At 39.7% G+C, this 19,823-nt stretch overlaps 1 protein-coding gene across 4 annotated transcripts in view; it reads right to left on the bottom strand.

Moving 5' to 3' along the window:
- Positions 1–19,823, bottom strand: part of NYAP2 (neuronal tyrosine-phosphorylated phosphoinositide-3-kinase adaptor 2) — a 309,354-nt gene that overhangs the window by 192,618 nt on the left and 96,913 nt on the right. For 3 of the 4 annotated variants that reach the window (XM_032857361.1, XM_032857363.1, XM_032857364.1), the window contains one exon: positions 8,292–8,593. In XM_032857361.1, coding sequence (XP_032713252.1) covers positions 8,292–8,593 — 302 coding nt within the window. Of the gene's footprint in view, positions 1–8,291; positions 8,598–16,913; positions 16,930–19,823 lie in introns of those variants that run through there. The other variant, XM_032857365.1, reaches the window with a different exon arrangement.

The following is a 19,823-nucleotide window of genomic DNA, read 5'->3' as shown; positions in this document are numbered from 1 at the left end:
ATTTTGGATCAGGAGTGGCTTCCATTATACGGGAAAAGAGAGAGAGAAATGAAGAGGGGAGTTATATTGTGCTCTATTTATTTACCAATTATTTAGATTATTTAATGATATTTATATTATTCTAGTGAATTATAGTTTGCTTCTCACTTTTCAAATTAACTTTCTACAAATTGACTTCTGAAGTATTCAACCAGATAGTTGGATGGCTTCTAAAAAAGCTACATATTCTCCTCTGTATCATTCTGGGAGGGAGAATTCTAGGTCCCAAGAGCCCTGCACTCTTTGACTTATGTCCTGTACAATTCTCTCTCCTCGAGTGCAGTCAGGATTGTGAATATGATGGTTTTTCACTCTTGTGATTAAGTTGTAGTATGTGGAAAAAGGCGAAGGGATTTTCAATTGTAATTGAGTTTTCTCATCAGCAGACTCATCATTTCATCAAAAGGAAGATTATTTACTTATTTTTAAAAGAATGTTATTTATTTATACGACAGAGAGAGAAAGAGGGAGAGAGCAGGAGCAGAAACGAGGGGCAAGTAGACTCCCCGCTGGTCAGCGAGCCCAATGCCGGTCTCAATCCCAGGATGGAAGGATCATGACCTGTGCCAAAGGAGCAGGTGCCCCTGGATGAGCTATTTTAAAGAAGATCCAGGCCTCTCTTGAAGGGAAAAAATAAAAGTGAGAGAGTCTCTCTCTTGCTGTCCTTGAACAAACAAGGTATTCATGTATTCCACAACCCCAGGAAAATCCATTCTGTCAACAGCCACATGACCATGGAAAGGACCCTGAGGCTCAGATGAGACCCCAGCCCCAGCTGGTCCTGGATTGCAGCCTTGGAAGACCCTGAGAAGACTCTAGACTCACAGAAACTGTAAGATAATAAAGGCATATTATTTCCAGCCATTAAGTTTATGTCAATTTGTTGCCCAGGAAGCAAACACCCTCCAAATGAATGCCCTATCACCACACTCAGGAACTTTGGGCTACTGGTCTCTCAGGTAAAACACAGTCTGTGCCAACAACGTGGACAAAAATCCTCTTACAAATCTAAGACAGTGAGACAATTGAGGCCAAATCCAGACTCTTCATAGAAGGATTCTGGGTGAGACCATTAGAGGTAAGGTAGTTCGTTGGACCAAAATCAACAAGCAGGGCAAGGACTGAAAGAGAGATGTGTTGTGTGATGATGGATTTGCAAACTGTTTCATTCACAGGCCTCAGGGCACATTTGGAGAAAGATCACACACACTGTGGATGTACAACCCTGTCTCCATTTGAGCAGTGCCTGGTTTGACAGATGGTTTTTCCACTAGGAAGCTTAGCAGCATCTGATTCTGTCAACCTGGAAAGAGGAATCCAGGAATGTGGGACTCTGATGATCATCTCCCACATTGCATCCCAGAAAGCAAAGGAGAATACACACGAGGACACTATCCAGTGTGGGAACTATGAAGATTTCCAGAGTTCATTCTCCGCCTTTCTTTGTGTTTTATTAGTGCGGTGCTACATGGGGCTTGGAGCACATGGTGGGCACGGTCTGTGAGGTACAAGTGCCCCCTTGTTATGTGGGAAAGGTCTTAAGCCAGGCAAGCTGCAGCCATCGAAATGAGTCATTCAAAAAGCCACCCGAAAAGCCACTGCTGAGCACTTTGAAAGAACAAAGCAGTTGGTGAGAAGAAAGGACTCTCTCAGGAAAAGATTTGAACAAATCCACAAAAATCTAAGCAGATACTCAAGCACCCTAAGATGTCAGTGTTTTCCAAGCTTTTTTCATCTCATTTATTTTTGAGGTATAGTCTGGTCACTCTCTTCAGAGAAAACAGCCCGGTGCCGAGAGAGGAAGGGCAGCTCTCTGCAGTTTGCCCCACCTCACGTTTTCTGCCTAGCAACTCGGTAAGATGGATTACTGTTCCTTCACCACATAACAAGTTATCACAACCACAGCAGCTTTAGGATCAATACCCTTGTCTTAGCTCATAGTTCCACAGATCAGAAGTCTGGGCACAGCCCGAGTCCAGTCTTCTGTGTCTCAGGGTCCCACAGGCTGAAATGACCATGGTAGCCAGATAGTGTCCTTGTCTGGAGATTCTGGGGACAAATCAACCTCCAAGATCATTTTTGTCACTGACAGAATTCAGTTCCTTGCAGCTATAGAACCAAGGTCCCTGTTTACTTGCTGGCTTTTAGCTGGAGACTACTTTCAATTCTTGGAGGCCACCTGTATGCCTTGCCACATGGCTGCCTCCATCTTCAAGCCAACAATGGTATACGAGGGCTGAGTATACCAGGAAGGAGGGACTCTTGGATATCCTCTTGGACGGCATTCTACCCACCACACGCGATCAGGATTGTTATTACCATTTTATAGGTGAGGAGAGGGAGGCTGAAAAGGTGCTAAATGCTGTAAGCACTGATACAAAACCCATGTATGTTTGCCTCTCACACTCATATTTCTCTAATATGGCTGAGTTGTAAAAGGAATAGTTTTAAACTTTGAACATCTGAGATCTGGGCTAGTAACTGAGAATGCAAAAAAGGTGTATGGCTGGCTGACTGATGCTGATTTAGGTTCCTAAACCAGAATTCTGAAACCTGAAAGTTCCCCAACATAATAAGCACACTCAACCTTCTCCTCCTCTCCTCTCAAATGCCCTCAGGTTACTTTTGAAGCTTTATCGGTAGAAAATCAGATTTGGGCACCTTTCAGTTGTCAGCACTGAACAATGAAATAACAGCAAATATTCTTTGTAAGAACAAACACTTTATTAAAATGTGTTAAACTGCTACTTCCAGAGATAAACAACTAATTACATGGAGGAATTCCCCATGGTTGTCATGCCAGATTTTCTGGTGTCTAGAAAGGATTTCTTTAAGTCAGTGCTTTCTCTGTGATGTGATAGAGGAAGGCTGAGTTGCCAAGTTGGAAACAAACTGGTTATAAGCAACATGAAGGAAAGGCCCCCATGTTCTGTTCGTCACTGAATCCCAGTGTAAAATGTAGTGCTCACAGTATTGGCTGAATAAATGAAGGCATGGAAAACAACATTGTTAGCGGGTGATACTTTCTTCTTGTGGTAACCTGGAAAGGAAATTTGGTTTTTGTTGGTTTTGTTTTTAAGACAGTGACCTTATGATGAATTTAGCCTTTGGTTCTGGCTTAACTGCACATTTCAAGTTTTTAAAAGGACAATCATGATTCCAAATGCTTTTTCAGGTGCCCCAATTTCTGATTCACAAATATGACTCCACTAAACATATCTAGAAAGGAAAATCAGAAAGCAGGAAAACTATCTCAATTCAAAAACAGTTTCTCATTGTTTTGTAAAGAGATAATCATGAAATAATGTCATAAATGAAGCACTAAAAATGACCCAAAAAAGGCATGTCTGGGGGTTCAGTTGGTTAAGCATCTGCCTTTGGTTCAGGTCCTGATCTCAGAGTCCTGGGATAGAGCCCTGTGTCACATTCTTTGCTCAGTGAGGGGTCTGCTTTCTCCCTTTCCCTCTACACCTTCCCATCCCTCACCATCATGCACTCTCTCTCTCTCTCAAATAAATTTTATATATATATATATGGGTCAAAAGACACAAACTTCCAGTTATAAAATAAACAAGTCCTAGGATACAATGTACACAATTGTGACTTTAGTTAAAAATACTGTATTGTATACTTGAACGTTGCTAAGGGAATAGATCTTAAAGGGTCTCAAAACAAAAAAAAAAGATTGTTAACTATATGTGGTGACAGATGTTAACTAGACTTGTGCTGGTCATTTTGCAATATATACAAACATTGAGTCATTATGTTGTACACGTGAAACTACTATGTTATATGTCAGTCATACCTCAATTTAAAAATAATACTTCATGTTGTTTTTTTAAAGGACTCTAAAGTGTAGAAGTTCTTGATGTTTAGAGAATCATATTTTCCTCATTTTACTAAATATTATACTAATGTCATAATTCCATGAAAAGATTATTACCCCTGGAGAATACTTCCCTGTGTATTCACTCTGTTGTGTAAAAAATTTTAAGCCTGACTTGTAGAGTGTGTGTGTGTCAAAGAGAGACTTTTTTCCTTCTCCTACTTGTTTTTAACATATGTGTTGCACCAGACTCAAATTTTATGTTATTCAAGCCTATTAATAGGCAGTAAGTACACCTTTAAAATAGTATTGATTTATAATTGCATAGCAATTTCCTTCTACCATGCATCACCATGGGCATTGTCCCACTGCGTTGTCATAAGGCTGTGAGGGAGGCAGGGCACCATCAATTTTCAGTTTTTCATACTCATTTAAAGGTAACGAAACAGCCTCATTGGGTCACTTGCCCAAGGTCAAGTTCTTGTAAGTTCTACTGCCTGCACCACACCGTGTCACAAACAAGATAGCTATCTACCTGAACTGTGAGGGGTAAAGAATGCGAGTTTGCACAGCTCCTGCTTCCTCTGGGTCATACATGAGACATTATCTGGTAGGACTTCTCATCCTTTCTAGTTAATTCCCCTTATTTAATTTAGTCTTTCCTCAAACTAAGTAGGTACCACACTGAGGCAAAAAAAAAAAAAAAAAGCAATTAAAATACTTATCACATACTTGTTGCCAGTATATCTTCTCTACTGTATAATTTTTAAAGGTGTTACTATTGTAGAAGACCCTGAAATAGAGTCATAAATATGTATCTCTAGTGTGATAGAAATACAATTTTTAAAAACTAAATTGTACATTCTTGGTATGTACTTTTTGGTGTGTTCATCGTTGAGCTATTTTTTTTCCTACTCTGAAAAGCTATTTTGCTACAAGTCCGGTTCTTTTTTACTTTTATCCACAGGGAAGTCATAATCCCCTACTTAAATAGAAGCCAGTTACCATGGAAATCATTCTAATACCACTGAATCAATATTTTGATTTTGCTGACATTTAATGTAAAAAGACAAGACGGACTAAGATTCATAGAAGTCACTTTTCATCTTTGTTATAATTTTGATAGCTAGAAAAATTGTAAAGAAAACATATGCTCTGTAATGAACTTCAGTTAACTCCCAGTTATAAAGAACTGAGGATTCATAAAAGAACAATCTACATATTTATATGCTTTTGGCTTTGAGTGTACACATATACATGCATGCATTTGGACTCAAGATTTTTTCACCACCTCTCAACTGAGTCCTGATTCTCTCTCATTATTGAAGTCATAACTTGGTAGAAGAGATGTGAATGTATCCAATTTTGCAATTGCCTTTTTTAAAATAAAGATTTTATTTATTTTTTTGGACAGAGAACATAAGCAGGGGTAGCAGCAGACAGACGAAGAGGGAGAGAAGCAAGCTCCCTACTGAGCAGGGAGCCTGTCATGAGGCTTAATCCCAGGACTCTGGGATCATGACCTGAGCTGAAGGCAGCCACTTAACCGACTGAGCCACCTAGGCACCCCTGTTATTGCCTTTTTACTAAATGTTCTGAAGAGCTGAAATTTACATCAAGAATCACTGTAGAAATTGACCTTTTCTGCACTGGATCCTAGTAGCCCATCTGGTCTACTGACCATTCTCAGTCGACCAGACTCAGTAGACAGCTGAAGACATCTCAATCCATACTTAGAACTCTTTCTGAGAAGAGATGCTGAGCTTGGACCTCATGTTTAATAAGCCTCATGCCAATCAACTAGTTTTCCACACTTCACTTAAGTCTTTGTGCAGCTCTAATTCAGTCACTCTCTCCTCTCCTGTCCTCAAAAGAAATAAGATAATAGAGCTACTGTCTTTTGTTTGATAAGTAGCTATTTGAAACCCTAGATCTTCAGATGGTGAGGGGATCTGAAAGAATTAAGAGCTGCTCTCCCTCAGGAATTAGGTAGCTAAGGCATCTCAAATGAATGGTAATCAGCTCTGCTTTTAAGACAACCAGATCAGGGGCACCTGGGTGGCTCAGTGGGTTAAACCGCTGCCTTTGGTTCAGGTCATTATCTTAGGGTCCTGGGATCGAGCCCAGCATTGGGCTCTCCACTCGGCGGGGAGCCTGCTTCCTCCTTTCTCTCTGCCTGCTTGTGATCTCTCTGTCAAATAAATAAATAAATAAATCTTTAAAAAAAAAAAAAAAAGACAACTAACTCACCACTCAAATGTTTCTTTTGTGGGACAACCATCCTGTATTCTGCATGCATTCACTTGGAAGACCCCAGGTCCCCCTTGTGCGAGAGAGGCTATTCTGGAGGTATTTTTTATCCTGCTTCCAGAAGTTTCCAGCTGTACTACAGTGCTTGATAACACATTCCTGCAAGGCTACTTTCCTTCTGTTTCATCTTTCCCTCCCCCTTTGGGAGGTCCTTGTATTTCCCCTTGATTCTTCAATATTTCTAGATTACATTGAGGCCCACCTCCGATAGACACCAGTGTTCTAAATCAGTAAACTTCTTTTGTAAACAATCTAATATCACTGGCTGTGTAGTTTTTTGGCAAGAAAGGTAGGAGAGGGAGTACTTCTGGAAATAAGATCAGAGAAAATATGGAGAAATGAAAGACACCGTGTAACAACATCAGGGGAAACCTAAGAACAACATTTCAAATTTACAAAAGCAGATCTCTAGGGCCCTTTAGTGTATTAACAAGTAAAGGAAACACCTAACTTATTTCTACAAACATCGATGTGTTACCAGTGGAAGGACATGCTGGTGACTTTGAATCAGGAGAGAAAGGGGTCTTTCAATGTACTCTTAAGGCAGCGGAGGAACAACAAAAAGAGTCGCACCAGCAAACACACAGACGCGCACACATGCATGCACACACACACGTTCATGTCAGTTTCATTCATGAGAGCAAAACTGGACCAACCTAAGTATCATCAAGGAGAAAACGATTAAATAAAGCGCTATGATGTATACTTACCTTCTTAAAAATGGTGTTTCTTAAATTGAATGCCATGGAAAACAGTCACAAGAGAGTAAACGAAAAATAAAACACAAAACTGTATGCATCATGATTTCAGTTTGGGAAGTAGGCACACAAATACACATTATTCACACATGTACTCAGATGCATACGCACAGGGTCATGTTTTTACGTGTATGCATAGTAGGAAAAACAGCCTCGGTGGAGACTGTCCATGTAGAATGCATGGATGAGCGCCACCTCCAAGTGTGTGTTTGTATTCCTCAATGTGCACTGAAGCTTCTGTTTTTGGCTAAATAGGCACCAGGGCACCGACACAGGGGATAGAAGAAATGAGGTTGATGGAAGAGATGTGACATGCCTCATGGGCACCCCATCTCATGGACGAGGCTTGAGCTTCTGTTGAAAGATTAGACTAGAAGATGAGGAAACCTTTATGAAGGACTCGGGAGCCCACATGGCAAAGATACTTTCCCAGTTGAGGAAAGGACCACCTTGGCTTCCACTCCCAGCTGCAAACCACTGTGATACGAGGTATGCTGGGGACTTGGGGAAGCCTGCTCTGGAGAATGTCAGGGACAGACCGTGTGAGAGAACAACTAACGGACCTGGCAGAGGAGCCATTTTCTCAAGGTGGCCCCCCGCAGCACAGGCAACCCCAAAGTGCTTTCCACAACTAATCCACAAAATCTGTATGAGCTTGTATGCAAGCACACTTGAGACTGCCCTCCCTCCAAGGGACTCTCGGGACAAACTCAGGAAAGCTGAAACTTCCTTATTCCAGGAAGACTAAAGAGCTGGTGACATCTATGATTAACCTGACCTAATTCATACTCACAGGCCAGCAAGGAGGAGGGGAGGGATTTGCACATTTCATAGCTGAGGAAAAACAGAGGTATGGGTAGAATTTACAGACCGGGAGTGAAGTAGGCATTAAAATATATAGACAGTGTGTGTGTTCATACTCACCAGAAGGAACTCCACCACAATGTACAAAATCGTGATTTCTAAGAATGATTACAATTTGCCTTCTGTATATTCTTCTGCCTGACCATGTTCCCCTACGAATCACATCATGCTTCTAGAAGCATACAAGTGATCCTAATCAAAGCAAGACAATATCAAATTTAGATTTTTTTTTTTTTTTTTTGGCCAATTTCCTAATGATCTGCAGCTCTAAGGGGGTAAGAAAACACACACACTGCCTTCCCTTTCTGATAATATAAATACATCTTTCTGGGTGCCCTTTGTTGACATCTTCATAAAAGGCATCCTCATCTGCACCGCTCCTGCCTGGGGCTCCAGGGGGACAGAGGCAGGATTGGGAGACCCGGGAGGAGGGAAGGAGCATGGTTACCCAACACGTGTGAGGCCGCTCTCCCGGGGAGCGGCACGCGTGTTACCTTCGGGTCGCTCGGGGACCTTCCCGCTCTTGCCGGGCGCCGTGCTGTTGACCGTCTCCGACGACGTGCTCAGCTTGGTGCTGGGGTCCCGCTTGGGCTTGGGCGGCGGCTGCCTGCGGGAGCCACAGCTGCTGTCGTCATCTGTGCCCCCGACCGAGTGCAGGGACTGGGACCTCACGGAAAAGCCGCTGGAGCAGGGATGGGGAAGTCTGTCCTGAGGAGCAGGCATCGTCATGAATCCCATGCGGAAATGTTTGCCCGCGTAACTTCCTTCGTGGCCCCGCCCCACTTCGCCACCTATGCTGTAAAACAAAGCAGAGCCAAGTCCGTGAAGGTGAAGTCAGCCGGCGCCCGCAAGGTCACAGGGATGCACACGAGCCTCTCTATCCTAGGGCAGAGCTCACATTTTAACTCTAGACTGGTGAAGCAACATTCGCCTTGGCGCAAGAACATTCTGTGCTTTGGCATTAAGTATGACGGTAAAGCAGATATAACCTGATTATAACGAGAAATCCTCACACTCATTTCCAGCTGTCCTAGTATCATGGCATCCAGATACTCTCAAAATAGTGTTCTAAAGGAAAAGAAAATACTGCAGTAGCATATTGGATCTTCAATTGCTTTTCTTTAAGGAAAATCTTGTTGGGGAGTTATAATGCAAACAAGAGGTCCATGGCAATGACTCACGGCCTATCTTTTGACTCATGACTGAGGTCAAGTGGACAGCACCTGACACTATTCTCCACCTCATAAAATTAACCCTAATGTCACCTGGTTAATATAGTGAGAAAACAAAGCAAAAAAAAAAAAAAAAAAAAAAAAACAACAACAAACAAAACAACAACAACAACAATGAAGACAGCAGAAGGCCTACTGTTACCAAAAACAGCGAAAGGAGAGAGACAGGAGGAAGTGAGACAGGAAGGGAGGATGGGGCAAGGGAGGAAGGAATTGCCAACCTCTGTTAGCTCTCCAGAAACCTTCAGTTATACTAGAAACTTAGTTCTACTAATAAGCTAACCTCACAGAATTAAGTAGCATAATAGTAAATAAAGAGGTGTAGTTAAAATATCAAGCGATCCTGGGATAGATCTAAATACCTCATAAATAGAATATGCAAAGTTTTTAGATACAAGTTCCTTAAGTGGGAAGGTGGGAAACTCTGGACAAAAGTTTTAAAATGTAAGAAATCTCTCTCAGTTTGAAGCTCAGCAAGTCATAAAGGAAATAACTCTTGGGTTTTTCTCTATGTTATTAAGTAATGGTGACTTTTTTAGGAAGAAAAAGGACATGAATGTCAAGGAGAATTTTTTTTAAAAGAGGGTTTTTTTTTTTTTAGAGTTTTCCCAATTTCCCCATTTATGTTCATTCATCAATAGAGTAAACAAAAAGAAACATTGTTAGAAATTATTCCACTGATTTTCTTATACAGAAATAAATGATAAAAAAGTCGCCCTGAATGGAACTAGAGGGTATTATGCTTAGCGAAATAAGTCAATCAGAGAAAGACAACTCTCATATACTCTCCCTGATATGAGGAAGTTGAGAGACAATGTGGGGGGTTGGGGCGTAGGAAAAGAATAAATGAAACAAGATGGGATCGGGAGGGAGACAAACCATAAGAGACTCTTAATCTCACAAAACAAACAGGGTTGTCAGGGGAGGGTGTCAGGGAGAGGGTGGTGGGGTTATGGACATTGGGGAGGGTATGTGCTATGATGAGTGCTGTGAAGTGTATAAACCTGGCGATTCACAGACCTGTACTCCTGGGGCTAATAATACATTGTATGTTGATTTAAAAAAAGAAGAAGAAGAAGAACATTTAAGATCTATTCTCATTTAAAAAAAAAAAAAAAGGTCGCCCTGAATATATAAATTTTGGAAGCCTGTTGAATCTACTTTTCCAGACATAAGTTTATTTAAACTTTTTTTTTAAACTTAATTTTGTCTGACTCTGCCCTTGTAACATGATGAAGTTCAAGCTAAGGTTTTGTAATTCTCTGTATTGTATCTTTCATAGCATTATAATGTGTGTCACAAATTTTACATTCCAGCAGGAATAATAATGTAAAATGAGTTATTGTGTGTGTGTGTGTGTGTGTGTGTGTTTTGTTTTGTTTTTCTTTCCCTCTTCATTCGAGGACTTAGCAAATTATATGACCAGGGTAGACAGAGCTAGAAAGGATTCAACAAGAACCTGAAATTGATCCTGGCATTAAATTTGGATGACAACTTGCCACTCAGTCAAAAACATTGTTTATATTTATTCCTTTTTTTCTGAATATTTTGAGTGGATATCAGACACTGGATATGCCATCTTTGCAAGATGAAATAAAGATGACAGGAAGCTGGGTACACTAACCTGAGCAATGGATATCGAGAAGCATGAATGAAATCAAAGTGTTGCCTGGGTGGAGCTTTCCACATCATTATAGTAAGCATCCTAAGCCTGGGCAGTGTTTCCACATATTTTATTTTCTGTGCTATCTTCAAGAACATCCATCAAAACCCAAATGAAGCTTACTCAAATGGAATGGTTTAGGAAAAATCATTAAGAATTTAAGACAGAATAAGAGTGGTGGAGGACGGGGATGGGTGTGGTGGAATGGAAAGTTTTCTCTTTGATTTGTGATGATTATAACCTTCATTTTTCTCATAGATACTTGATTTCATTTAACTTTACCTTCAATCATTTTGCATCCTCATTGTTTCCTTTATTTCTGTTGTCATATCACTGAACAAAAAGTGCTTTAAGGATTTATTTAGACAGTCATCTCATTCCGAGTAGCATAGCCACGGGATTTATGCATGTGTTAATGCACATAGGCGTTTATGAGACAGTTACTAGGAATAATTGTATCAGCAATTTTTCTGTTACTTTTGACCTAAATAGAGCCTGTGCCTTTTTCAGCCAGATAATTAGCTCTGCTGCTTCATTTCAAAATTACATTTTTTCAGCATTAAACAATTTCATCTAACTCTGAATGCTTTTGTCCATATATGTCCATGCATGAGTACACACACACACACACACACACACACACACAGATACACACACATTTCTTCCAAAGGGAAATTTAATGTATACTTCAAACAATAGTAGGTCTGAGTTGCAGTTTAATTTGACCTTGTTGTAAATGCAGGGTAAAGGAATGGGACTAAGTAAGTAAGATGCAAAGACCATTGTTCAACGCAAGGTTAAGGGTAAGCAATAAAAGGTTTGTGGTACATCTAAGTTCAAGACACCAGTGAAGATGATTAGTCTAAAGCAAACCGAAGATTGTGGAACATAGCAGACAACTAATTCCTGAATTTATTGTAGGAACATGTGGAGTTTTAAAAATAGGCAGATTCCAGGACCCACACTAAAGACAACTACTGAATCACATCTGTTGAGTCAGAACCTCTGTAGGTGTAATCAATAAGTCCTGTTTTTAAAAACTGTATCCAAAAGTTTCTGACGTAGCCAATCCAGAGACCTCGCAGAAACATTAAGAACAATAGTTAGAGCCATTAATGAGCAGACATCTTTTATTTAGAAACAGCCAAGTAAACACAAATATCAGAAAGTGGGACAAAGGAGACTTGCTGGCTACCAGTAAAATATCACAGATAGAAAAAGATACAATTTATTAGTCAGATCTTGTTAGTTATCCTGCAGTAATAAACAAGCCCTGATCCTTAGTGCTTTACAACAACAAAGGTTTATTTCTTACACTCATTAATTGGATTGACTGTGTATTAGCTGTGACTCTCATATATAGATCTTCTTCATTCTAGGATCAAGCCTCTCCTGGGATATGTCCTTATAGCAGAGAGAGAAGGACTCACTAAAACCACAGAATGTCTCTTAAAGCTTCTGCTCAGACATGACAGATAATTTATCATTCACACTCCATTGGTTAAAACCAGTCTTATGGCCAAACTTGATGTCAGCGGGGTAGGGATAGATTCCCCTCCCAACAGGAAAGCATTGCAAGTTACATGAGAGTGTGTGAGGATGCAAATCCTCTACAAATACTGGTACAACAGCTGTGACGTATGCAACAGAGATCTCCCATTAAGAAAAAATATGCCACGAGAAATGAAGTTCACCCACTACCAATAATCCAGTGGTTATTATGGGGAATTTGTATTTTCTGGCCTGTAATCTGGGCTCTACAGGTTAGAGATCCTATTCCCTAAAGCAGGGCACACTCCTTCTAGAAGACATAAGAAGTGTTCCATTGAGCAACAAGCCGTATCTGTCTCCCGGGTAATTTAAACTCCCTTTGTAGTGGCCAGCAAGCAAGAACACAAGTCTCCATTGTGGACAGCTCTTTGATCCAATCAGCTGAAGGAGGCAGGGCTGCTGCCACATGATGGCGTAGAAAGAAAAATGTGTGGAACCCCTTTTGAAACTCCCTTGTCCAATTGTGATTTTGAAATACAGTCCATGCAGCAACCATGGCCCAAGAAGGGTTTGGTTACCAGGGGTTCCAACTTTTCATGGGAGGGATTAGTCTCACCACCAGGTAAGCCACTGAGACCAGCAGAGGTGTTAGCTGATGGTAACAGTGAGGTGAATTTGGAACAAATGGTGGGGCTGGGGGGCGGGGTAGTGGGTAATGAGTATCAGTTGCAGCCTCTATATGATACAGTGATGAGGGCTTTAGTTTATTATTCTAACTTCTCCTTTACAAGGTTCACCCAGGAAGAGTCCTGAGGGAGCATGAAACAGCTGTCCCCCAAACCTGTAAGAGAAGAATGTCTACTGAGGAAAAGGGGTGAATTGTGATAGCCATGAAGCCCTGTGGCTCATATCTTCCTCAAGAGAAACTTCTGTAAGGATAGTAGCTGATAGCCACCAACTACAAAGTCTTCAAATCTGTGGCAACATTTTAGTCAAGGTCACTCTTTCCCTAGAAATTTCCTCCCCAATAGCTGAGCATGATGTGGCATGGAACCTGGTGATTTCTGCCCAGTGTGGGAGTCCTTTCTGGGCAGTCTTGGGGTCTGAGTGCTTTTTGGCTGGCAGAGAATTTCCCACAGCTTCACCATGATAGGAGGCTCTTCCTATCCCACTACTTCTCCTTTAGCAGATGCCATGCCATAATGTGACCTGAGGCCTGTCTTACCTATTCTTGTCCCCCTCCCCATCATTCCAGGCATCCTTCTCAATAAACATATCCTAATTTTTTGTGTTTGTTTTTTTGGAGAGAGAGAGCATGTGTGCACACACACAAGGAGGGGAAGTGTCAGGGTTAGGGAGAGAAAGAATATTAAGTAGGCGCCATACACAGTGTGGAGCCCAACATGGGCTGGATCTCAGGACTCTGAGATCATGACCCGAGCCAAAATCAAGAGTTGGACACTTAACCACCATACCCACCCAGGTGCCCCTAAATCTCTCACATGTCTAACCCCACCCAGCTTGCTGTCTGCTTTCTAGAGGGCATGAACTGACCCAGTGGGAATAATCATACAATCAATGAAACTGAGAAACCAAAGAAGAGGGAAGAGAAAGCCTAAAAACAAATGTGCGACCCCAGCGATAAAAAAATGTCTGGGAAAATAGGGCACCCTCTTGCTTCAGACTGAGCATTTAAATGGTGGTTGGGGAGGTAGGACCAACTCCACTGCAGGAATACTTGGCTGGAAGTGAAAGTTACGTGGGCTGAAGAAAGCAGAATCTTTTTGCAATAAGACTCTAACACTCAAGATAGATGAAGCCTGACACATCTCATGTTATAAAAATAAAAATAAGTTTCATAATCCTGAATTTAAACAAGTATGCTTTTTCCTCACACGATGAAGACAGTGGTGCAAGATCTGGGTGTAGATTAGTTTTTTCAATATAAAACAAACAACGAAAAGCATTGCTTAAATCAAAGAAGGTTATTTCCCAGAAGTAATTGATAAAATATTTGTGAACTTCTCTCCCAAACAAGTTATTGGCTCAGGCACAGGTCTGGACATCTGTGCTCTGGAATCATTGAATTATGAATTCTGTCCCCAGTTCCATCATTCAGAAACCAAACAATAGTAGCTTTTGATCCTTGAGACCATTTCTCTATCTGTTACATAGTAGTACTGGCTTCAGGGATTGCTGAATTTTGTTTATGGGATTTTCATTTGCCTGGTAATACTGTGTTTTTAAAGGATGGTATAAGGAGTTATAATACTTTAAGAAACTGACCACAAAGTCAAAACAAAATCCTGCATTCAAGTAGGTATCAAGATAAACTAGACAAATGTAGTTCTCATGCTCTCTTGACTTCCTTAAATACTTGCTTCAGTTTTTTAAAACACCTGTTGATCAAGACAAAGGCATAAAACGAGAACTTCAAAACTGCTATGACACTGTTATTCAACAGAGAGTGTTACTTTTCTCACTGTCTTCTTGAAAATCCATCAACATTAATGTTTTGTATCTCCTTCTGAGGACTGTCACCTTCCAGAGATGAAAAACACAACCCCTGAGAAGGGCGAGCTAGCAAGGTGAGATGTCAACTCTCAAAGTGACAGAGGCATTACTTCTGTGTGTGATTTTGAAGCCAACATGCCAATATTTCATAACAGAGACTTCCTTGAAAATCACTGGAAAAAAACAGAATCCCATTCCATAAGGATACCAGATAGAAAGATGGATAGATGGAGATAGAGACTGATAGATAGATGATAGATAGATAGATAGATAGATAGATAGATAGATAGATAGATATAGATATAGATAGATGAGAGAGAGAGAGAGAGAGCACCATTTATATAGTCTAGGAATTTGGAATCAAACTGAAGGGTCACCTAGGAGTTTGTTGCTTGGATTTTATTTTTTCTGAAACAAATCTGAGGACCTGATCTCAAAACTTCATCTCCAACACTGATGCATAATCTAGTATATTTCTACCTTCACAAACTTCTCAACCACCTGGATTTTTTTATGTTGATTCTTCAAAAAAAATTATATTTATCTGGTATCAGGAAAAGGGGACATTCAACCATGAAGTAAATGGAGAGGGGTGGGAATCTGAAAGAGGGATGGAGGCTATGGCTCTAAAGGAAATAATAAAATTTGCCAGTAGGCAAGTTGACTACTACCATCCACTAATTATTTAAATCTTTCATGTCAGACATTTTATGATGAATGAGTACAAGGAAATTCATATTCAGACTTTACTCATTAAAATTATGACTTAAAAAGTTTGTATTTGATCCTGCCTCCCTCTTGCCCTTTCTTCAGATACACAAGACCAGATGGTAAAGACACCATCCCATCTACCCCACCAGAGGGCCTCTTGCTCCAAAACTCCATCCTTTTCTCCTTCAACACTGGTCTCTTCTAGGTATCATTTTCAGCTAAAACAATCTACATACAAGAAAAGTTGGGCATAAAATAAGCCAAGAGGTTAGTGTATTACATCTTTTTTTTCTATTTTGACAGTAATACACCTCAGCCAAATATCAGATTTTGAGAGGCATCATTAATTATGTTTTTTGGCAGATGAAACTCATCCTGGTGCCACTGCACCTTTAGGGTTACAAGGGGCTGTTCACATGTACTCACCTCAAGCTTCACGAGGGCAGGTATGCTGCCTTCTTGCTCCCTGCTACAGTCACTAGCACATTGTAAGAGCTTAAACACATTTATTTTGTAGGGGAAAAATTAATAAAGTAAATAAGCCCACTGTGAAGATAGCCAGAGATATGGCTTAGTTAGGGAACTTGGTGGAGTTTCGTCATCTGTACTTCTCAGACATTTCTTCCTCCTCCTGGGAGTGGAAATTCCTGTGTGGAGACAGTCCTCTTCACTCAGACCCAACCAATCAAATAGTAGATAGAGCCCTATGGCACCAAGACTACTGTAGGGACTAACAAATGCCTCAAGTCTGTCCATCCAGAGGAAACCCTGGGCACTGTGTGTGATCCCAGACCTGCCTCATCCCTCTTAGCACCATGAAGGGAGATTGGTTGCACCAGGTCTGTGGCATTGTGGAAGACCTGGATCTGGTTATCCCTGCAGCTAGGTCAATCCTTCATCCTAGATGAACCACTAAATTCCACTGTGTTGAAGCCAATAATAGTTGGATCTTTTGATCTTTGCTTTGGAAAAAGTCCAGAGTGAACCAGTAGAATGAAGCAGTTACTACATAAATGCTATTGGCAAATTAAGTCAGAAAATGCAGCGATGTCATTGCAAAGAAAAAGATGAATGTATCCTACTTCTTTCTTGCTTAAAAATATTCTTAAAAATATTCTTCCTATTTCACACTGTAACTGGGGGTAATTAACTACCTTATGTGTTTACACTATATATGCATATATATACACAAATATATATAACATATGCATATATATATATATATATATTTAATCATGCAGTATACTTTGATGTGGAAACTTGGTTCCAGTAAAATTAAACTGTTTTCATATTTTCTTTCAAATTGTTCATTCACCAGCACCTTTAATGTCTTCTTTGAGTCTTGCTTGCTCATTCAAAGCCATAATCTATGGCTTTCTTGACTTAGGCTCAAATATTTATTCTCAGCCCTTCTTGTCCTCAGTGATACCTATTTTTTACATTTGTGCTCCTAATATCTTAACTCTCAGATTTTTTTTCAGACATTCATTTCTTGTGTCTGGCTATTTATTGATTCTTCTTAGATCTCAGGGTCAAGTGTTAAAAATGGAATCTTTACACACTTTTTTGTTAACTGTTGTGGCGAATTATTATAAAAAAAAAAAAAAAGCAAAACAAAACACAATAAAACGGGGGGGGGGGGGGGGAACTGTCCCAAAGAGATGGTGTGCAATCTCCATTGGCTTCAGATGTTATACTTAAAGTTGATATTCTTAAGCATCAAATATGTTATTTCTCCTTGCTAAACTTTTTCAACTCTACCCCAAATTTGATACTTCAGAAAGAATATAAGATACATAATTAACCAGTGACTAACTCTGTCCTTTGAAGTAGGAGCCACATGCTTTCTGAGCCTCAATTACCTTTATCTTTGTAATGATAGAAGTACTCTACAAGGTTATTATAAGAAATTAAAATAAGATAAAAATTTCAAAGTCACCTAGCAATGTGGCCAATACAAACAGAAGCTGGAAAAATATTAATTTGCCTTCCCTACCTTCCTGATTTGCCAGGCAACTCTGTATCATTTTTTTATCTTTCTGTACACAGATATAAAATAGACATCTTAATGATCAGTTTCCACTCCACTGCACCATAAAGGGAAACATACTCTTACTACATCAATGCAATTTGCTTATTTCTCTAAGTGGGCTTTGACAGTAATTGTCAGAATACATACCTCCAAATGCAGATTAGGAAAAAAAAAAAAAAGAAATTTGCTCATAAGTGAAGGAAAAGGAACAAAAATAATTAATTTTTTCTGCCATAATTATTGGTTGGGCATGATAGAGATTTCAGCAAATCTATTGAATGTATTTATGGTTACTTGTCATAAAACTTCATGATAATTTAAGATTCTTATGAAAGTTAGGGTTTAGGGTAATCATGACTAGAGATATATGCTTGAAAAACAAATATGACATTTTTATCACAAAGTACTTATTACCAAAAGTTTGAGGTTGATATTGCTGCCTATTAATTTGATGCTTAGTCATAACGATAAGGCATAGGACATAATAATAAATGAATAAAATTTAAAAATAAAAATAATAAAAATGAAGTTAGAGCAAGAGTACAGAGGTTTTTTTTAACCTTTATCAAAGTTATAATGCTTATTAAAAAGTAGGCATAGAACATTCTATGGAACATCTTTCAGAGACTTATTTTTACTTAAGACATGACAACTGCTTTTAAGATTAACATATGTTATTATCTATGGCACTTTGGAATTTAAAATTAAAATATTTCTTACGCCTGTACATAAATAAGACTTCTTTACTCCTTATAGTGTCATGGCTTAAAGAAGAGAGGGTATATGGAAAATTCAAATCAAATCATGATATTCAGCTTCAACTTAAAACATAGTTTACAGAACTTCACATCGTGGGAGATCTTTTCCAAAAATTCAACCAAAGACGGGGAGGTTCTAGAAAATATATTTTATTTGTGTCTTCAAAACTGACATAAGCTTTGAATGTGCTTTGAGAACATGCCAAGTTTATACAAATGAGTTTAGCTAACCATATGTGGCTCATTTTTTTCAACCTTGGCATGGAAGCTAGAAATACAGAATGTTAACATTTAATGGCCTTGAACCTCCTGAGCAGAAGGGGCTAACTCAGTGCCAGTTTAAAGTATAATAGTTGCTTTGGGATAATTTTGACAGAGGAAGCAACAACTCTGTGTTGAGGCATTCAATTCATCTACTCGCTATTTATTCAAAAAGTATTCGGACCCCTACTCTTTGGCACTGACCAAAGCAGAGCCGTCAGGGTCCTCAGGGAAGCACAGGCTACGGAAGCAGCATGAGTTCAGCACCATGTGGTCAAATGTGCTTTGAGAGGAAGTACAGAGCTGGGAGTGGAAGAACAGGTCGTGAGGCCCTAACCACAACTGAGGGGCTGGGAAGTCCCATAGGAGGAAGTGGCTTTGCAGCTGACCCAGAGCATGAGTCAAACTTAATCAGAAAAGGGAGAGAAGAAGGGAGAAGTAATGTATGTGCTGACTGAGGATCTAGAGAAGCTGAAAATTAAACAGGTGTTTGGGCAGAACTTGATCAAAGCTGTTTGTTTTCTATTTCCCAAGGCTAAATAAATAAATGAATGGAGAAATAGGTGACTGGAAAAGTTTGAGAGTAACTCCTAGGTTTCTTAAACATCAGGATGGATGATACTGTGTTTCAGTGATATTCTGTACTATTTCCTCCTTTCCTTGAATGGCCATTTTCTTAATTTCTGATGAAGGAAAAAGGAAAAATCTGTGGATCCTCAAATGCTATTAATTCCTGTCCTTGTTATAAGAGTTAATAATTTGAATTCAGGGATCAGCTTAATCCCTTCCTCTCCATCTCCACTGGCCTGCTTTGGTTTAGATGCTCATCATTTCTTGGCTAAATTAATGCAATTGCTTCTTAGCTGATCTTTTTCCACAGTGCTGCCAGATTATCCTTGTAAATGCAGATTTGCTCATGTCACTCCCTAAATTAAAACTCTTTGATAGCTCTTCCATTTCTCCAGATTTTAAGTACAAATTTTCATGTAACACTCAAGTCTTTCAAGATTTGGATCTCATGCCAAGTCTCATCTGTAACATTTTCCCCCTTTGATTTTAAGATTATTCTAATAAAATGTGTTCTCATCTTCACTTTGTTCTGGATTGTTAATTCTAAAGTAAAGTTCAAGATCAACCACATGCCAAGTGTGGCAATCAGTCTTGAGGAGACAGACAAGTTAAATCATGACCTCAATCAGCAGTCACACTGCTGTCTGTCTGAACTTCTTCCTTTGGTCAAATCATGTTTTAAGACCTAATTCAGACGTGGTTTCTTTGAGGGAGGTTCCCATCATCAGCCAGTGTTTTGTTTTGTTTGTTTGTTTTTGCCTCCCTTGTGGGCTGTCACAGGGTTCTGTGCTTCT

Source organism: Lontra canadensis, unplaced genomic scaffold (assembly GCF_010015895.1).
Source record: "Lontra canadensis isolate GAN:19392208 unplaced genomic scaffold, GSC_riverotter_1.0 scaffold13, whole genome shotgun sequence".
Classification (NCBI taxonomy): domain Eukaryota; kingdom Metazoa; phylum Chordata; class Mammalia; order Carnivora; family Mustelidae; genus Lontra; species Lontra canadensis.
The sequence above is the reverse complement of the archived record's forward strand: the minus strand, read 5'-3'. Positions and strand labels throughout refer to the sequence as shown.